This window comes from Caretta caretta, chromosome 5 (genome assembly GCF_965140235.1).
Source record: "Caretta caretta isolate rCarCar2 chromosome 5, rCarCar1.hap1, whole genome shotgun sequence".
NCBI lineage: Eukaryota > Metazoa > Chordata > Testudines > Cheloniidae > Caretta > Caretta caretta.
Window position 1 is genome coordinate 35464833 of NC_134210.1, and position 18380 is coordinate 35483212.

An 18380-nucleotide genomic window follows, 5' to 3' on the forward strand; every position below is an offset into this window, starting at 1 on the left:
TTATGGAGAAGGTCAGATAATAGGGGAGGGATCAGGCAATTATTTAATGATGGTAGATGTTGAGATTCAAAAACTTAAAAGCTTTTTATAACCATAAAAAAACAAATTGTCAATGTCACATGTCAAAATATAGATTATATATCCTTAAACCAAATTCTAATAAGTTCTCAAGCAGCATTTTTTCTTTCTTTGCCTGTTTGTACATTTAAATGGTTGGTTGGTTGGTTGTTTTCCATCCATGTGTGGTGAAACTGGCATTTACTGACATTTACTGATTAAAAAGCCAATCCTTTCAAGCCTAGTAGTGATCCAGAAGAAAGTTATTTATAAAGAGTTGGTTGAACTATTTAAAATAGAATGAAGCATGGTGTGCTAACAGAGGGAAGACTAAAAACACGCAGCAACTAATACTTTAACTTTTGGTACTGAACCTTGAAAAAAGGGGCTTGGTCTTTTCAATTATTATGTAAGCAAGACATTTCTCATCTTACTTGCATATTTAGAACATTTGTTTTAAAAAGGTAAAATAGCAATATTCATATTTGTATGATAGAATATAGTGTTTTGCAAGTTTAGAAGTCAAGACTCCAAAATAGGAACAGAATTAATTTTAAGTAGGCTTTATTTTATGTACAGTTTTTCGTGAGGGACTTTGACTTGAGATTTTTAAAGATATACAGGCGTTGCTGTGCTCAGCATTGCAATGTCTAACTGATTTAGGAGCATAAATCTTTTTTTAAAAGGGATTTAACCATTTAGTCTAAATTCCAAGTGCCTAAAACCCCTTTGAAAATCAGTTAGGCCTTGCAACGCTGAGCAAAGCCAAGCCTAAATACCTTTTAAAAATCTGGGCCTTTTTCTACTATTGCTAAAGTAATAACTGACATAACGCTGAGGTATCATGCAGTTAATTATAATTTGAGCGTGCTACAACAGTTCAGTTAGTTTCATGTGGTCAGAAAATCTGTTACAAAATAGGGTAGGAAGAATTCTTTAGTCAACATTTCAACATGCGTTATTAATTCTGTTCCAGGTACAATGTACAGTTATTACAGCTCTGGAATAATCTGCAAAAGAAATCACAACTTGCTTTTTGCTAAGTAGTTAGAAATTAATGAAAAATGAATTTTACAATGATTGAAAGGCATCACTAAAAATCTCCTGTATTGTTACTTTATCATTTACCACACTCTGTTGTTGTTGTTGTCAGGTAGTTCCTGTTTTGGTTCATCTTCTCTCAGCTATCAGCAGTGTCCGACTTTACATACCCAAAGACCTGAGGCCCATCGACAATAGGCAAAGTGTGTTAAAATCTATACAGGTATATAACTTCCACAAGAATTTTAAAAAACAAAACAAGCAGTATACTCTAAACAGCCAGACACAATAGGGCATGAGAACACTGTTTCTTACATTCACATTCAGGTTTGCTTCATGTCTTCAGTCATCTGAGATTTAGTGTTTTAGAAACTGAATACATGTAAAACATTGGTTGCCTTCAAACAAAATGTCTTACCTGATTATTTTAAAAATTGAAATCTAATGTGCCTAGTTTCAGCATAGAAGAAAGTTTTATTGAAGTATCATATATCTCTTAAATCAGCGGTCTCCAACTCCCGGCCCACAGGCCATCCGCGGCCCGAGAACCTCCCCAGTGTGGCCCTTGGAGCTCCAGCAATTTTGGGGTCGGGTCTCTCCCTTGGCCCTGCCTGCCGCCCTGAGTGCTCCCCCAACCCATGCTTTCCCTGGGTGATTTACAATGGCCTGGGGCCCCGCACACCATCAGCAGCGCAGTGATGCTGAGCGGCTTCTGCCTGCTTGCTCCATGTGTCTGCCAGCCCTTCCCCGTGGCACTGGGACTGGGCTGTGCCTCTTTGTGCTGCCCCCACCCCAAGCGCCCCTGTGGCCAATGAGAAGCTGCAGGGATGGTGCCTGGGGGCAGCAGCTTGTGGAGGCCCCCCAGCCCACCCCGCCTTGGAGCCCCAGGTAAGCTCTGCACTCCCCGACCCACACCACCCCAGCCCCCAAACTCCCTCCCAGAGCCTGCACCCTCTCCCCCTTCCTACACACCCCCTCCTGCCCCCAAACTCCTTCCCAGAGCCTCACTGCTCCCCCTCCTCCTTCCCAGAGCCCACAACCCCACGCTCCTCCTGCACCCCCACCCCAGTGCCTGCACACCAGACCCCCTCCCCCATCCAAACCTCCGAGAGCTCAACCTCTCAGCCCTTCTGCACTGAAACTCCCTCCCAGAGCCTGCACCCCAATCCCCTACCCCAGACCTCCTCCCCCACCCAAACTCCCTCCCAGAGTCTGCACCCCAATCCCCTACCCCAGACCTCCTCCCCCACCCAAACTCCCTCCCAGAGCCTGCACCCCAATCCCCTACCCCAGACCTCCTCCCCCACCCAAACTCCCTCCCAGAGCCTTAGACAGGTGGGGTGTGGAGTTTGGGGGTGCAGGTTGTGGGCGGCATGAGTGACATTATTGGCCCGCTGGGAGGATTTGAGGACTGGCACAGGCCCTAAGGTAAATTGAGTTTGAGACTCCTGCCTTAAATAGTCTACTTATGCCATTTGTTTTGTTTTTCAATCTGTATTTTAAATGTACATTTTAATCTATAAAATCTTGTGTTGCTACTAATGTCTGCATTCCAAAAAGTGCATTTTAAAATCTTTTTGTTGAAGGAAGTACAGAAGCGGTTCCCTGATGGAGTACCATTATTGGACCCCATTGATGACATGGGCATCAAAGACCAAGGACTGAAAAAAGTCATCCAAAAAATAGAGGCTTTTGAACATAGGATGTATTCACATCCACTTCACAATGATTCCAGTTTGGAGACTGTATATAAGCTTTGTGAAAGAAAAGCACAGGTGAGGGATGGACTATATCAGCAATTAGCTGAAGGCACAGCCAATAACTGTGCACCTCTCATTGATTGCATTTTATCTGGAAAACAAAATGTTAGTCTCCCTCCGCCCATAAAGCAATATTGCAGAATCTCAGTAGCTCTGGCTGAGTTTTCATGGAGTATGCTTTACTCTTTGAGGTATTTAATAGAAAGTAAGCAAAGCTGATTAGATGAACCTTTTTTCAGGAAAAATTGACATGGACCAGAAGGCTGCTCAGTTGTCACTAATCCTAGTCATTAAGAAAAATTAAGTAATAATGTGCATTTTCACATATGCCAGATATATACTTAAAAGTGACCAGTTTTTCTACACTTTCAGACTATTCCCAAAACAGTTCCAGAAAGATTGATAGGCATGGTGTAAAAGACTGCTTAAAAACTGATCCATATAAAATATTTGATCATCAAAATAAGTGAAATCATACACTGGGACAAATTCTCTTCTGCCTTATATTCATTGTAATCCCACAGAAGTCACTCGGTGACCAATTCTTCCATTCTTATTCGTGCTGAAATAGCACCCTTTTTCTGTGAGTATGCTCATTAAAATGAATAGGACTGTTGGACTAAAGTGCTGCTTAGCTCCAGTTAGGATATCGGAGTCTGGCTCTGATTGTAAATTAGCCTAGAATTAGGCCTCCAGTCTAGTCTTCCTTAACTGTGTGGTGCTAAGAGGGCTGGAGACAGCAGTGTTGGAAAGCTCTTGGAATCAAAGGATTTTAGTTTATTTGTTTTGAAACTGATTATCCTACCCTACAATTATCATCAAGAAGGCATCTGTCATCCTATTGGAGCAGTTAATTACAAGTTTTATGGCATAGTTTATTTGTATTTGATTATTGTTGATGGTCTTGTGGTGGAGGCCCTAGCCTGGGACTCAGAATTCCCAGCTTTTCCACAGACTACTTGTGTGACTTTCACCAGGTTATTTGCCTTGTGTGTGTGTGTGTCCATCAATTCCCTATGTGTAAAATTGGGATAATATTTCCCATCCTCTTATGGGTGTAGATATACTATGATGATGAAGGCCATATTGCAAGTACACATTTTAAAATACAGCTATCTCTATCTTTGTATTCTGCTGAAGTTGTCTTAAGTGTCTGTGTTAAGAATGCAGGGTCTGAACATTTATGTACACTTTTGGGTTCACAGATTGCAGTGGATATTAGAACGGCAAAGCGAGAACTAAAGAAAGCCAGAACTGTCTTACAAATGGATGAGCTCAAGTGCCGCAAACGTGTATTGAGAAGATTGGGTTTTGCCACATCTTCTGATGTCATAGAGATGAAAGGACGAGTTGCCTGTGAAATCAGCAGGTAACTGAGGGTTCCTGTGGAAGTGTTATGCATACATATGTCTTGCTGAACCCTACTAATGCTTAACATACTATATTTCTAATCCTAGTTACAGCATGATAGAGGCCACTTTTAAAAACCTTTAATAGGAATGCACATGTTAAAAATACATTTTCTGTGTATTATAAAGAACAGTGACTCTCTCTAATCCCTTCCAAAGAAAAAGGAATAAGCTAGTTAAAGGAATAAGATTCTAATACAACTCAAGATAAAATGTAATGGAAATGTGAACTGATAAGAAAATGATCTGTTAAAAGGCCAGGACAATGGCTTGTCTTTACAAAGGCTGGACCTTAGTCTCCTGTAATATTTAATGTATCAAATATCATACATTATGCCATGACAACTAGGGCCCCCTAAATTTCTGTAGCCCAGTTCCTTGTATTCCATTAATCCAGATTGCCCATAAACTCTTTGGTGTAGCAACAGTTATTCTAATGTCCATTCATTGTCGCTACTGAAGAGTATAATTTAATTGGTGCCAAAAGGCTGCAGGAATAGATGTGTGAAAAACAATAAATTTAATTGTAATAAGGTAAAATACATTTACTAGGCATGTACCATGTTAGAACTGGTATTTCAAAAAAGGTTCAGATGGGAACTGTATCAATTAAATCAAACTTCAATATCTCAGAAAATTTGTCAGATTTTGTACAAGTGGCTATATCCACTAATAACTTGTAATTCTTTTCTTTTTTTAAACTTAACACCACAGTAGGTGCTGTTTTTGTGTCTGCTCCATGAAATTGTTGCCCTAATTCTTTCTTGCTATTCTGATGCATCTTATTACATCAAATAACACAGTAGAATTAAGCAGTACATAACAAGAGTTGGTCAGTAACTTACGAAACTCCATACTTCCATGTAATTTAGGAATTGTTTGCTAATTGTCTACTTTTCTGTACTGAGCTTTTACATTTTGATTTTCATTTGAGTTTTGACTAGAAAAAGCCTGAAGTAAAAGTGCAACAGTATTTTAGCTGATGCCCAATCAAAGAAAACTCAAGATTATTTCTACAAATCTGTTTTTTATATAGCTCATGACCAGGTTTGCTTTAGATTTTATAAGCACGCTGACCTGTTTGCTATATCTTACAATATCTTGAAAATGTAAATTGTATCTTGTTAACTATCTGTTCTCCAACAACTGCAATCCCAGTTTCTCAAGGCTTTATCGCAAACCAAATGTTCTAACCCTTTTATTATTCTGTTGTCCTTTCTCTGGATCTGTATAATCTCCTTTGTGTCTAGCTGTCAAAGCCGTAACTAAAACTGGGCATAGCTGCTGTAACAGTTCACTTGTAAACTGGCAAGAGATTCTTTGTGGTTGAAATAAAGCTTTTTTGATTTAGAAGGACTTGATTTTTTTCAGAAACCTCTTTTTCTCGCTTCTCCTTTCCATTCCCCCACAAATCAGAATTATTTTTCAGTTTTCCAGTAAACTGTCAAAAAGCTATTCTCTCTTGTGAACGCAATGTACTTTATAATGCAAAGTGTATATAATTAGAAATACTCCTTAAGTAAGAGGTCTGTTACTTAAGCTTCCATCTCATTTTTCTCCGTTATAGTGCTGATGAACTGCTCCTGACAGAAATGATGTTTAATGGTCTCTTCAATGACTTATCTGCAGAACAAGCAACTGCATTACTAAGCTGCTTTGTATTTCAAGAGAATGTGAGTTACTTTTCAGAAATCATAATTTGTTTGTTTCTATAAAAGCTATAGCATAGTTTCTATCAAAGCTATAGTAGAACAACTAAATTCATGTTCTAGTAAACTCCAGACCCACATTGAAATCAGATGTCCAGGTTTCCACTTTACTGAAGTACAGATCAGTGAGGGTTGCTGCGGGGTCCAATTATAGGTCAAGCATTGACTAGTCTCCTGCGTCTGCTACAGCTGCCACAGCATTCACTAGGAGTAGACTGTCTTTCCTGCATTTCTGGTAAAGTCTTAAAGGTACTATAAAGACAATTGTGAATTTTGAAACCATAAGCATCATTATCAACCCAGCAGGATAAATCAAAAGCTGACTGGCATGAAGTTAATAACAGTAAATCCTCGAGCAGAGGAGTATCAAGTTAATTTTTACTGCCAGAAAATTAGGTAATTATAAACATGGTGAAATACACCTGAAAAAAATCAACTAAATGTTTTTGAGTTGTGTGATGAGCCGTACCATGATGATTGCAGTACCCAGCTCCGCAAACTGAGTCTATCAGCATACTCGGTTGTATGAAAAGGAAAATAAGTTTCAAAGAAAAGAAATAATGGTATCTCCTATGGAAAGTGTTAGGCTGCATCTGGAATATTGTGGTCTGTTTTGTTTGCATAAAGCAGTCTTTAAAAGGATATTCATGAATGAGAGGAAAGTACAGGAAGGTTCTTGGACCATCTTGTGGTAATAATTTTGTTATAACTAAAGAAAAAAAGTATTTGGCAAGTTGTGATAAAATCAGATTTTGCTAAAATTTGGTATTCTGATTATCTACCCCAATCCCTCTTCTCTTGGACAATAGCACTTCTATCCCTCTTCTAGAATGGCAATGCTTTCACTCACTCACTCTTCGTGAGCAACAGCTTCAGTTCCTTGACAAGTCTAACTTGGGTACTTCCAAGGTTCCTGTCGCCACGGGTACCGTATCTAAAAAAGACATAAGACTCTGAGGTGAAACATACTAGCAGAGTTATTGTACATGGTCATGATTTGAAGCTACAGGACAAGGTTTAAACTATATTTTAGGAACGACTGCTTTTCCCAGAGAGTGGCTGGAAAGTATAACAATCTATTTCGAATTACATAGGAACAAGTAGTATAAAGGAAGTGGGTAGACCATGTATTTGGAATACAAATTACAATTGGTTATGCCTACATCTAATCTCTGTGAGTATCACTGGGAATTCTGAAGGTTCTTACAACTTCAGTGTCAATGGAGACAGAGGTGATGGCAGTTATCAGCCAATAAGAATGCTGGATGACATAAACTGAGTTTCTGTGGAAGTGGCTCATTTTGGGGGAGACTTGGCTTTCTTTTTTTTTTTTTTTAATGAAGATAATTTCTGGGACAGCATACATGCAAAACTCCTCCTTCTCACTCACTCAGACATGCAGAATGACGACTGCTCACATCCAAGATCTTCCCACTCTCTAGGGCTCCCTTCTTTGCTTCTCTGTTTTAATTTCTGCCTTTCTCAGAACACCACACAGTTTGATCTCTCCACAATGTCTAAAAGAAGCCACCCTAAGTAGGACTTTTAAACTTCTTCAGCAGCCCTTGTAGGCTCATTGGCAGCCATAGACTTTGCTAGAACTATAATGTTCTGGTGCAGTGACCTAAAAAGCCTTAACTTTTAGAACCATGGTAAATTCAAGTTGATAGTAAAGGAAATATCCACCATCACCACTGAAGCTAAGGATGAATCCATGGACTCCATTAGGCTGGCAGCAAGCTCAGTGACGAGGCATAAACACTGACATAAACCATAAGGCCAATGCTGCATACCTCAAAATTGTCAGGTGTATGTCCATTTAGAGAGATGCCTAATGTGGTGCTAGCTAACACTGAGAATCCAAGCACTTGATCCCTACTCAAGAAAATTTCAAGTAGGTCTACAGGCCCTCATGTACCAAGTGTGGAAGCTCTTTTCATCTCAACCCACAGGAGAGGGACTCTATTAATAAAAATACAAATAAAATTAAAAAAAACCAAACCTTAATTGGAAAAAACTGGAATTGAAACTATCTGTTAGCATGTCCTGCATGAATGATTTTGTTAAAATATTTTCATGAAGATTCAGGACTCTCAACCCCTTGGGGTGACTAATCTGTTACTGTCTGGTCCCCAGGCAGTGGGGCTGTTAATGAAGAGCCTCAAGCCTGACACACACGTACAGTCCACCCTCCCTAGAAGCTAGAGTGAAGAGTTCAATGGAGGAGCAGCACATCAGCATGCACGCTCTCTTTTGAGGAAAAATCATAACTTGCATTGGAAACTGTCAAGACACTGCTGTGGTTCCAGTGTAGGTAAAAAATTTGGATTTACAGCAAAACTTGTCTTAGAGTGGCCACTACTGAAAACGGCAGGGTATTTCTGACTTTTTTCATGTAAGTCAAGAATCCTCACCTGTGCTCTTGTGGACACCAATAGAGCTGCAAAAAAGCAGAAAACACAATACAAAGATCAGGCTTTTCAGATAAAATCTAAAAGCCTTAGATGTATAGCAGTCTTGAGGGTCCTAACCCTTTTAACTTTTTGTACTGGCACTTTGCCATCTTTTAAAATGTGATTCAAATACAAATAGACCTCTTATAACAGCTGAGCCATGTCACCTCTTTGAAATACCCAACCTCTGCCTGCCAAACTTTCTAAATCACACAGCGTGTCATGGATGCCCCATTATACTAGCTTCTGATTAAATAAATAAAGCTCAATGACATAATCTGCAATGCTCAGTCATCTGTTTCTGTGCTTTGCAACATAAAAGAAAACGTTCTAGTCTTGGAAATTTTGATTTTTGATGGGTTTAAGAAGACATCTCTTATGAGAGAGGAGTAAATATAACTTTGTTAGAAACAGTATCTGTGTTTACTGGCTTATAAAATTATACTAATTTCACAAAGACTTCCCCCATTTAGAACTGGAATAAGTTTTCTAATTTTACTCCAGTATTTTGTGGGGTTGGGGGGTGGAATCCTCACTAGGAGGATTAGAGGTAAGTCATAGTAATAACTGTATAGGATGGACTTAAGTCAGAGTTACTCAGAATTTTAATATTGCCTCTTTCATAAAAGTATCAAGATCACACGTTATTTTTAATTCAGTCCATAGTACGAATTGTTGACAAGGACTTACGGCCTTTGAAATTCAAAATAAATATTCATACAGTAGTAAAGCCAGTTCCTTTAACTGTGATGCAGTTTGTTAATGGTAGGTGCTAAATACTTCATTATATATGCAGCTGATACTTGAAGAAATTTGAAGTGTTTTCCTGTAGTGATGCTTAGTATTGTGAACATATTTTAACAAAATCATTCATGTAAGATATTGCTACAGATGGATAGCAAAATGTGGCACCTATGTTGACTCAAGAAGTGAAGAGTCAAAGATGCTAGTAATTTACTGTAATGGAAGTGATGCCTACTTAAGCTATTGCTCAGGTGTAATAGAAAGTTAAGTAACATAATAGATCGTAAAATCTATTAGTTACAGCAGTGAATCCAGACTCAAAGCAGGACCCAGAAGGCTGTTGCTCTTGGTTAGGCTACAGCAGTGGTTCCCAACCTGGGGTTCGCGAACCCCTGGGGGTTCGCAGAACGTTACAAGGGGTTCGCCAGAAAAATTTCACTAATGGCGGCCAGAGGACCCTGGACATTGGAGGCAGCAGGTGGGACCCGGTTGCTGGGCAGACAGTGTGGGAGCTGGCCGCCCAAATCCCAGCGCTCTGCACGGGGCTGGCAGCCCGAGCCCCAGGGAGAGTGGGGCCGGGCAGTTGGGGCTGGCAGCCCGAGCCCTAGTGGTCAGCAGGACCTGCAGCCCGAGCTCAGTGGACCAGGGCAGTCAACGGGGTTCAGCAGCAGGAGCTATGTTGAGTGCAGAGGAAATTTAAAGTTAAATCCCTGAAAATATTCCTTTTTAGGAGGGGGTTCACGAGATTTCACAGTTTAGGGAAAGGGGTTCCACAGGCAGTTGAAGTTTGGGAACCACTGGCCTTGAGATTCTCATTCATCCCCATTGACACTTCACACATCATTCTTTTAAAAATAAAAATTCCACCTATACATTATTTTACATTCTTAATTAAAAGTAAAGCTTCAAATTCATAATAAAGTTATTGGTACATTCTAGAATAATTTATTATATTGAAAATTCAAACTTAAGTTTTAACAGAGGGACTGTCTTAAGTGTGTCTAGTACAGAAAAAGGATGCCTTTTGTTCCCATTAGCATGTTTTCTTCATTGAAAGTCTTTGTGTTCAGTTAATTTATATTTTAACTTTCATGTTAAGGATACCTGGAGAAACTGATAGATGCTCTATTTTTAAATAAACCTACTTGAAGTAGATTTTAGTATTTGTGATAACAGGTTTGAGAGGGAACTAGAAAGGTTTAATATGGCACTAACATATCTGGTAATGTTACAGGTTTGATTTTGCATTTATCTTGATTTAAATTGGGAATATGCAGCTCATGAGTTTGTTGAATGTTTTCTTTTTCAGTCCAGTGAAATGCCCAAATTGACAGAGCAATTGGCAGGACCACTTCGCCAAATGCAGGTAATTTTCCAGTGAAAATCTCTTTGAATTCAGTGGGACAGCTCACTGGCATAAAGTTAAGCATATGTGTAAGTGCAGGATGAGATTTAATTCTGGTAAAATTGGTGAATTCTTTGTCTAATTATAGTAGCACAAGACTTTGCCATCATAGTAGTGGATTTTGTTATTCTTGGTTATACATTCTTTTTTTTGAGGCCTGTGCAAATTAGAGGGTCATCGCTTCTGTAGTTCAAGCTTATTGCACACACCAGGGACTCTGTGAATTTTTCCATGCCCACCTGCTCAGGGCTCCCTGGGTGCCACCCTCCCTTCCCCTTCTATTTCTGGAACTCCCTGCAACTCCCCACAGCCAGGGGTTTGCTGTGAATTCCGAAGTCCTCCATTCTCCCTTCCCCCTGGCCAGGGACTCTGTATGCCCCCTTCTCCATATCAGGATCCCACAATCTACCCCCTGCCACCCATTAGGGGTTGTGCCCCCCATTTCCCTCAACCAGGAGTTGTGTGCCCCATATTCTCTCCTCCCCTATAACAGGGTACCCTATTCTCCCCCCCAATGCTAGGGGCTATATGCATGCACCCATTCCCTCCACCACCCCATTATTGTTAGTCTGGGATAAAAGTCATTCAGGGTGTCAACATGTTAAATTCTATTGGGAGAATGAGCAGGCTGGTGGTGTGCAGTAAGGCATTAATTTGGGTGCCTTCAATGACATGTTTGCTTTATAGACCAGTGCTCTCAACCTTTCCAGACAACTTTCAGGAGTTTAATTTGTCTTGCGTACCGCCAAGTTTCACCTCACTTAAAAACTACTTACTTACAAAACCAGACATAAAAATACAAAAGTTTCACAGCACACTGTTACTGGAAAAATTGCTGACTTTCTCATTTTTACCATATAATTATAAAATAAATAAATTGGAGTATAAACATGCCTACATTTCAGTGTATAGTATCTAGAGAAGTATAAACAAGTCATTGTCTCTATGAAATTTTAATTTGCATTAACTTCATTAGTGCTTTTTATGTAGCCTGTTGTAAAACTAAGCAAATATCTAGATGAATTGATGTAACCCCTGGAAAACCTCTGCATACCATCAGGGGTACACATACCCTGGTTGAGAGCCACTGCTATAGGCAACTGTAGGGATCCTTAAAACTGTAGCTCTGCTAACCAGATGCAGTGGGCTTCCTGTGTCCCTTGTCTTCCCCTTTTTGGTTTTCCAATTTTCCCCGAAATCAATAGGGTTCTGGCTGTTGATGGCCTAGAACACATTACCTGAAATTTTTGAAATTGATCAGATGCAGAGTTCAAAAGTTACCATGTAATGTTCCGACACACACAAACAGAGAAATGCTGTCAAGCTGCATGTAAGGCCTTCATGAGCTTGTCCAATTAACATGTATCATTCTTAGATTCTTACATATAGGTTAATAACTGCACTATAAATTGCTTGGTTACATTTATTCTAATGAGATTTCAAATTCTAGTGTAAACAATGAGTTAGTTTCTGGTTTTGAAGAATTTGTCACACTGCAACTTGATTTTAAAACTAAACCTTTTATTGTTAAAGGAATGTGCTAAAAGAATTGCCAAAGTTTCAGCAGAAGCTAAATTGGAAATCGATGAGGAAAATTACCTAAACTCCTTCAGACCCAACCTAATGGATGTAGTATACACATGGGCAAATGGAGCTACTTTTGCTCACATCTGCAAAATGACCGATGTCTTTGAAGGTATGTTGCTTTAAAACTTCCATTTTATGAAATGTTAGTGTAGTACAGTTCACAAATTCTGTGTGATTGACTTCTGTTCTTTGTGACGTAGTTAAAGTTTGCATTCTTCTGTTGGGAGAAAATTAGGAATCTGAAAGGCCCAAAGCTGGTTCTAAATATCCTTCTGAAAGTACTGTAAAGTTACTCAAGCCAGATATTTTCAAGTATTTGCTTTCTCTGTAGTAGAAAACCACAAACTTTTTCTAGTTTGTGTGGAAATCATTTTAAGTCTACTTAGCCGTTTTGGTAATTTGGAAACTATAAAATATTTTATGGGGTTTGACTCACCCCTCGATAATAAATAACCAATTTATTTAACCAAAAAGAGTAGCATTTATAAAACATAGAAATCCTAAAAATTGCAGTATATTGTACTTACAAGAAGAATTTTAATGCTCAGTTTCTTATTCAAAGCCGAAATGTTTGCCTCGACAAATCTATAACTCTTGTTATATCCGCTAATGATGACCATAAAAATAGTATGTAAGGGAAAGTGGAGATTGTTGCTTCATAACTTCAGTTTTGTAGAAGTTAAGTCCTTCACACTTAATTACAAAGTCAGAGGAGAAAATATTTTGGAAAGAAGCTGGGAGGGAGTCTTAAAAATGTACTAGATAGGGAAGTTTTTTTACTTAAGTCAGCTTTAATGAATATACACCCTGATTTAATTTCAACTGTGATTTCAGAGGGTAAGTTCCCCCTCCCCCCCCCCGATTCACTGAGTTGCCATAGTAAAATCAGTTTTTTGTTTCCATAACAAACTCAACAAAGATTATTCATTTTGACATCTAAAGGAACAAAGTTGTTTTCCTGAGAGTCTGACTTCCCATATCTATCTTTTAAAATATGAGATGCAAAGGGACTTGATTTGTATTCTGATGAGAGAATCCATTAGATTCAGTTCAGTATCTAATGCACTCAGGAATATTTGTGTATTGCTTACTGACAAGTAAAAATGTGGTGGTCTGATTTTCTAGCTCTTCTCTGTTAGATACTTTAGGGACACTGTGCATGCAGTTTGATTTAGTGGAGAGCACAGAATGTGAAACTTGTATTTTGTAAAGTCTTGTAGGGAATTCTTTCAAACCTTTTAACTTGATGCCAGAGTCTCAGCTGTCAACATTTAGAAAGCTGATCCCTACTGATATTGTTTTGTATTTTATTGTTTTGTTTGTTCTGTTGCCAGCTCAGAAAACGACATGGGTTATCAAAAACTACTTTCCTTTAAAAATGGAACACTAGAAGATTCTTTAGTTTACTTTTTGCTTACTAAGCTCTGTTTGGTGCTGTACAAAATGGTACACTTTTATAGTGTTACAAGTGACTTCTTCCTCAATAACATTCTTAAGGCTATTAATATTATTTTATTACTTTTTTGTGGTGCACCATGATCCAAGCTTTAATTTATAGGAGGAAAAATCAGTAAAGAACGGAGTGAGAATTAAATATTAATAATACTTTGCAAAGTGCCATACAAATACTAATCCTCAGAAGACCCTCTTAGGCTGTTGGTAGTTTCTTAGGTGCAGCCACTTCAGAGAATGTATTCCTTCCCCTGCTCCCATCTATTTGTGTTCCCAGTGATGTCCCCCTTCAAAACAGCTGCATGATTTTGAATTCTTGATCTTTGTTCCCCCTTTTCTTCTTTGTGCCTTAAAATTCTCAGATAGAATCTTGTTTGGGGAGAGGCTTGCTAAGAAAGTGGTGCTTGACAGTAGCCAAAGATTTCACTCCCTACAACAAAACCCAAAGAGGGCTTACAAGCTGTCCTAGTTTTATCCACAGCAAAGGTACCAGAGAAGAGACTCCTGACTCCAGGGGTAAACCTAGGTATGGAGCACCAAGGGGAAGCATGGGCCCAGAAATGGGACTAGTCCCTCCTTCCACTCCAAACCATTGGTATGTCTGCGGTAGGGTTCCTAGAAATAAGGGTAGGGTATCACTCTTCACAAGCAGATGGGAGTCAATCCACTTCAGTATAAAGTGCAGCACAGATCTCAAGAAACACACAATACTGGCTGCGCTTTCCCACTTCCTAAAGTTTTGGCAGTAGAACTTATGTTTCAAGAAAGGTGCTGTCATAAATATAAAGGGAAGGGTAACCACCTTTCTGTATACAGTGCTATAAAATCCCTCCTGGCCAGAGGCAAAACCCTTTCACCTGTAATGGGTTAAGAAGCTACGGTAACCTCGCTGGCACCTGACCCAAAATGACCAATGAGGTGACAAGATACTTTCAAATCTGGAGAGGGGGTGCGGACAAAGGGTTCTGTCTGTCTGTGTGATGCTTTTGCCAGGAACAGATCAGAAATGTAAGCCTTCCAACTCCTGTTAAGTTAGTAAGTAATCTAGCTAGAAAATGCATTAGATTTCCTTTTGTTTAATGGCTGGTAAAATAAACTGTGCTGGAGGGAATGTATATTCCAGTTTTTGTCTCTTTTTGTAACTTAAGATTTTGCCTAGAGGGATTCTCTGTGTTTTGAATCTGATTACCCTGTAAGGTATTTACCATCCCGATTTTACAGAGGTGATTCTTTTACCTTTCCTTTTAAGAACCTGATTGATTTTTCATTGTTCTAAAGATCCAAAGGTTTGGTTCTGTGTTCACCTGTACCAGTTGGTGAGGATTCTTATCAGGCTTTCCCCAGGAAAGGGGGGGTACGGCTTGGGGGGATATTTTGGGGGAAGACTTCTCCAAGTGGTCTCTTTCCTTGTTCTTTGTTTAAAACGCTTGGTGGTGGCAGCATACTGTTCAAGGACAAGGCAAAGTTTGTACCTTGGGGAAGTTTTTAACCTAAGCTGGTAAGAATAAGCTTAGGGAGTCTTTCATGCAGGTCCCCACATCTGTATCCTAGAGTTCAGAGTGGGGAAGGAACCTTGACATGGTGGGAGAATTGGGATCATTTTGAACCAGTAGCACAGCAGGATTTTAAAAGGTTTTGTAAAAGGTGATTGCAGCTTTTGATTCTGTCTCTCTGCCTGGGGGACAGAGCAGCAGGCATAACAAAAAGATTTTTCTGTAAGCTGAGAACAGCTATCCGAGACAAAAGGTATCAGGTACAGCAAAACAAAATTTTACAAGCCAGGTTTTTTTTGTTTTCTTTCTAACTCTCGGGTGTAAAGTTAGTTAAAAATGGAGAGGTTAGGATGACAGAATGCAATGTTCAACAGAAGCCGGAATAAGCCAGATCTGAGGCTGAGGAAAGACAAAAGGAACATGAAAGACGGGTAGAACTCAGACAGATGGAAATGGAGGAGAGGGAAAAAGAGAGGAAGCATGCACTGGAAATGGAGAAGGCAAAGGCTCAGCAGAATATACCGAATAACCCTAACAATCCACAAATGGGAGCGACTATGTCTGCAGTATGATGAATCCAGTGATATTGCTGAATATTTTCTCACCGTTGAGAGACTGTGCACACTCCATAAAATTCCTGAAGCTCACAAGATGACCACATTGCTCGCAAAATTGACTGGAAGAGCTCTGGACATATTCAATACGATGCCTATTGAGGAGGCTTCTGACTATAATAAATTCAAGGATTTGGTTTTAAAGCAATTTCAAATTACATCCGAAACCTACAGAGTAAAATTTCGAACCCTTAAGCGAGGGCCTGGACTAAGTAATGTGGCTTATGTAAACCAGATGACAGAACTGTTTGATAAATGGCTCAATGGACGGGCTATAACTAACTTTGGAGGAATGTGGGATTTGATTATACAGGAGCAATTCCTGAATATTTGATACATTGATGATATAAAACAGATGATATAAAACAGTGTTTATTGGATAAGAAAATGGACTCAGCAGGAAGTCTCGCTTCTTATGCTGATCAGTACGAGCAGTCCCAGACCGCCAGAGAGGCGGGGCAAACTGGAACAATATGGGTGGATGGAGGAGAGAGGAACAACCCTGGTCGCAGTTGGAGCGGATACCAGAAGGGACAGCCTCAGACCACACCCTACTACCGGGGGCAGCCCAAGGCCCCAACTCTACACCCCAAAGAATACTCCAGATACCTTATCGCCCCACCACACCATTCTCTGGCAACCCACCTCGCCCCAATGACCAGTCAGCTGGGCGATGTTTTAAATGTAACGAGCCGGGGCATGTAAAGGCCAACTGCCCCAAGAACCCCAAACAATTAGAGTTCATCGCACCGGAATCACACCAGAGGTCCTCAGGCCCAGATGCCTCCCAGATACCCTCAGAGCGGAGGGAAACTGTGAGTGTGGGCGGGAAGAGGGACATCAGAGCACAAATGTCGGCTATCCATGCTTCCTTAGTGGACCCCAATTTAATCAACCCAGAGGTCCAAGTGACGATTCAACCCTTCAAGTCAAACTCTTTTGACTTGCCTACAGCCAAGTTGCCGGTCCAGAACAAGAGCTGTTCAGGAACGTGGACTTTTGCAGTCTATGATGATTATCCCATCCCCATGCTGTTGCGGGAAGACTTGGGCAATCATGTGAAGCTAGCCAAGAGGGTGGGAATGGTCACTCGCAGCCAGGCTAAGCAAGCTGTCACACCTAGCTCTGTTCCGGAAACTTCTACCAGGAACCTGTCAGAGGTGATGGAACTGGACCCCATGCCAACGTCTGCAACAGCAGTAGATCCAGTCACAGAGACCCAGACAGAGCTAGTCTCAGAACCGGAAGCAGCGGAACAACCAGCATCAGAACCATTGCCAGCACTGAATCCAGTACTTGCAACCCCAACGCCAGAGAGCCCCACTGCACTGGCAGCAGCAGATAACCCTACACAAGAGGCTTAGCCGGAGCCTGAACCCCAACATAGTGCACCAGCGGAGAGCGGTTCACAGTCACCGGAAACAGCCCCATCACCTGCATCGCTTCCAGAGGGACCAAGCCCAGGTCTACAATCCAATGAGGAACTGATGTCCGCAGCATCAGGGGAACAGTTCCAGACTGAAGAGGAAGCAGATGAAAGCCTCCAGAGAGTTTGGACGGCGGCACAGAGCAACCCACCGCCTCTCAGCTCTTCTAATCGATCCAGGTTTGTTGTAGAAAGAGGACTTTTATAACAAGGAAACTCTTTCTGATGGACACCAGGAAAACTGGCATCCTCGGAGACAGTTGGTATTTCCAACTAAGTACTGGGTAAAGCTCTTAAACTTAGCCCACGATCATCCTAGTGGCCATGCTGGGGTGAACAGAACCAAAGACTATTTGGGAAAGTCGTTCCACTGGGAGGGAATGGGCAAGGATGTTTCTACCTGCGTCCGGTCTTGCGAGGTGTGCCAAAGAGTGGGAAAACCCCAAGACCAGGTCAAAGCCCCTCTCCAGCCACTCCCCAACATTGAGGTTCCATTTCAGCGAGTAGCTGTGGATATTCTGGGTCCTTTTCCGAAAAAGACACCCAGAGGAAAGCAGTACATACTGACTTTCATGAATTTTGCCACTCGCTGGCCAGAAGCAGTAGCTCTAAGTAACACCAGGGCTAAAAGTGTGTGTCAGGCACTAACGGACATTTTTGCCAGGGTAGGTTGGCCCTCCGACATTCTTACAGATGCAGGAACTAATTTCCTGGCAGGAACTATGGAAAGCCTTTGGGAAGCTCATGGGGTGAACCAATTGGTTGCCACCTCTTACCACCATCAAACAAATGGCCTGGTGGAGAAGTTTAATGGAACTTTGGGGGCCATGATACACAAATTCGTAAATGAGCATTCCAATGATTGGAACCTAGTGTTGCAGCAGTTGCTCTTTGCCTACAGAGCTGTACCACATCCCAGTTTAGGGTTTTCACCATTTGAACTTTTATATGGCCACGAGGTTAAGGGGCCATTACAGTTGGTAAAGCAGCAATGGGAGGAGTTCACACCTTCTTCAGAAACTGACATTCTGGACTTTGTAACCAACCTACAAAATACCCTCCGAACCTCTTTAGCCCTTGCTAGAGAAAACTTACAGGATGCTCAAAAAGAGCAAAAAGCCTGGTATGATAAACATGCCAGAGAGCGTTCCTTCAAAGTAGGGGACCAGGTCATGGTCTTAAAGGCGCTCCAGGCCCATAAAATGGAAGCGTCATGGGAAGGGCCATTCA

At 40.8% G+C, this 18380-nt stretch overlaps 1 protein-coding gene across 1 annotated transcript in view; it reads left to right on the plus strand.

The window, feature by feature from the left end:
- Positions 1 to 18380, plus strand: part of MTREX (Mtr4 exosome RNA helicase) — a 105539-nt gene that overhangs the window by 77655 nt on the left and 9504 nt on the right. Inside the window, exons 20-25 of the mRNA XM_048851590.2 lie at positions 1211 to 1321; positions 2685 to 2873; positions 4064 to 4227; positions 5835 to 5940; positions 10483 to 10539; positions 12112 to 12274. Coding sequence (XP_048707547.2) covers positions 1211 to 1321; positions 2685 to 2873; positions 4064 to 4227; positions 5835 to 5940; positions 10483 to 10539; positions 12112 to 12274 — 790 coding nt within the window. The remainder of the gene's footprint in view (positions 1 to 1210; positions 1322 to 2684; positions 2874 to 4063; positions 4228 to 5834; positions 5941 to 10482; positions 10540 to 12111; positions 12275 to 18380) is intronic.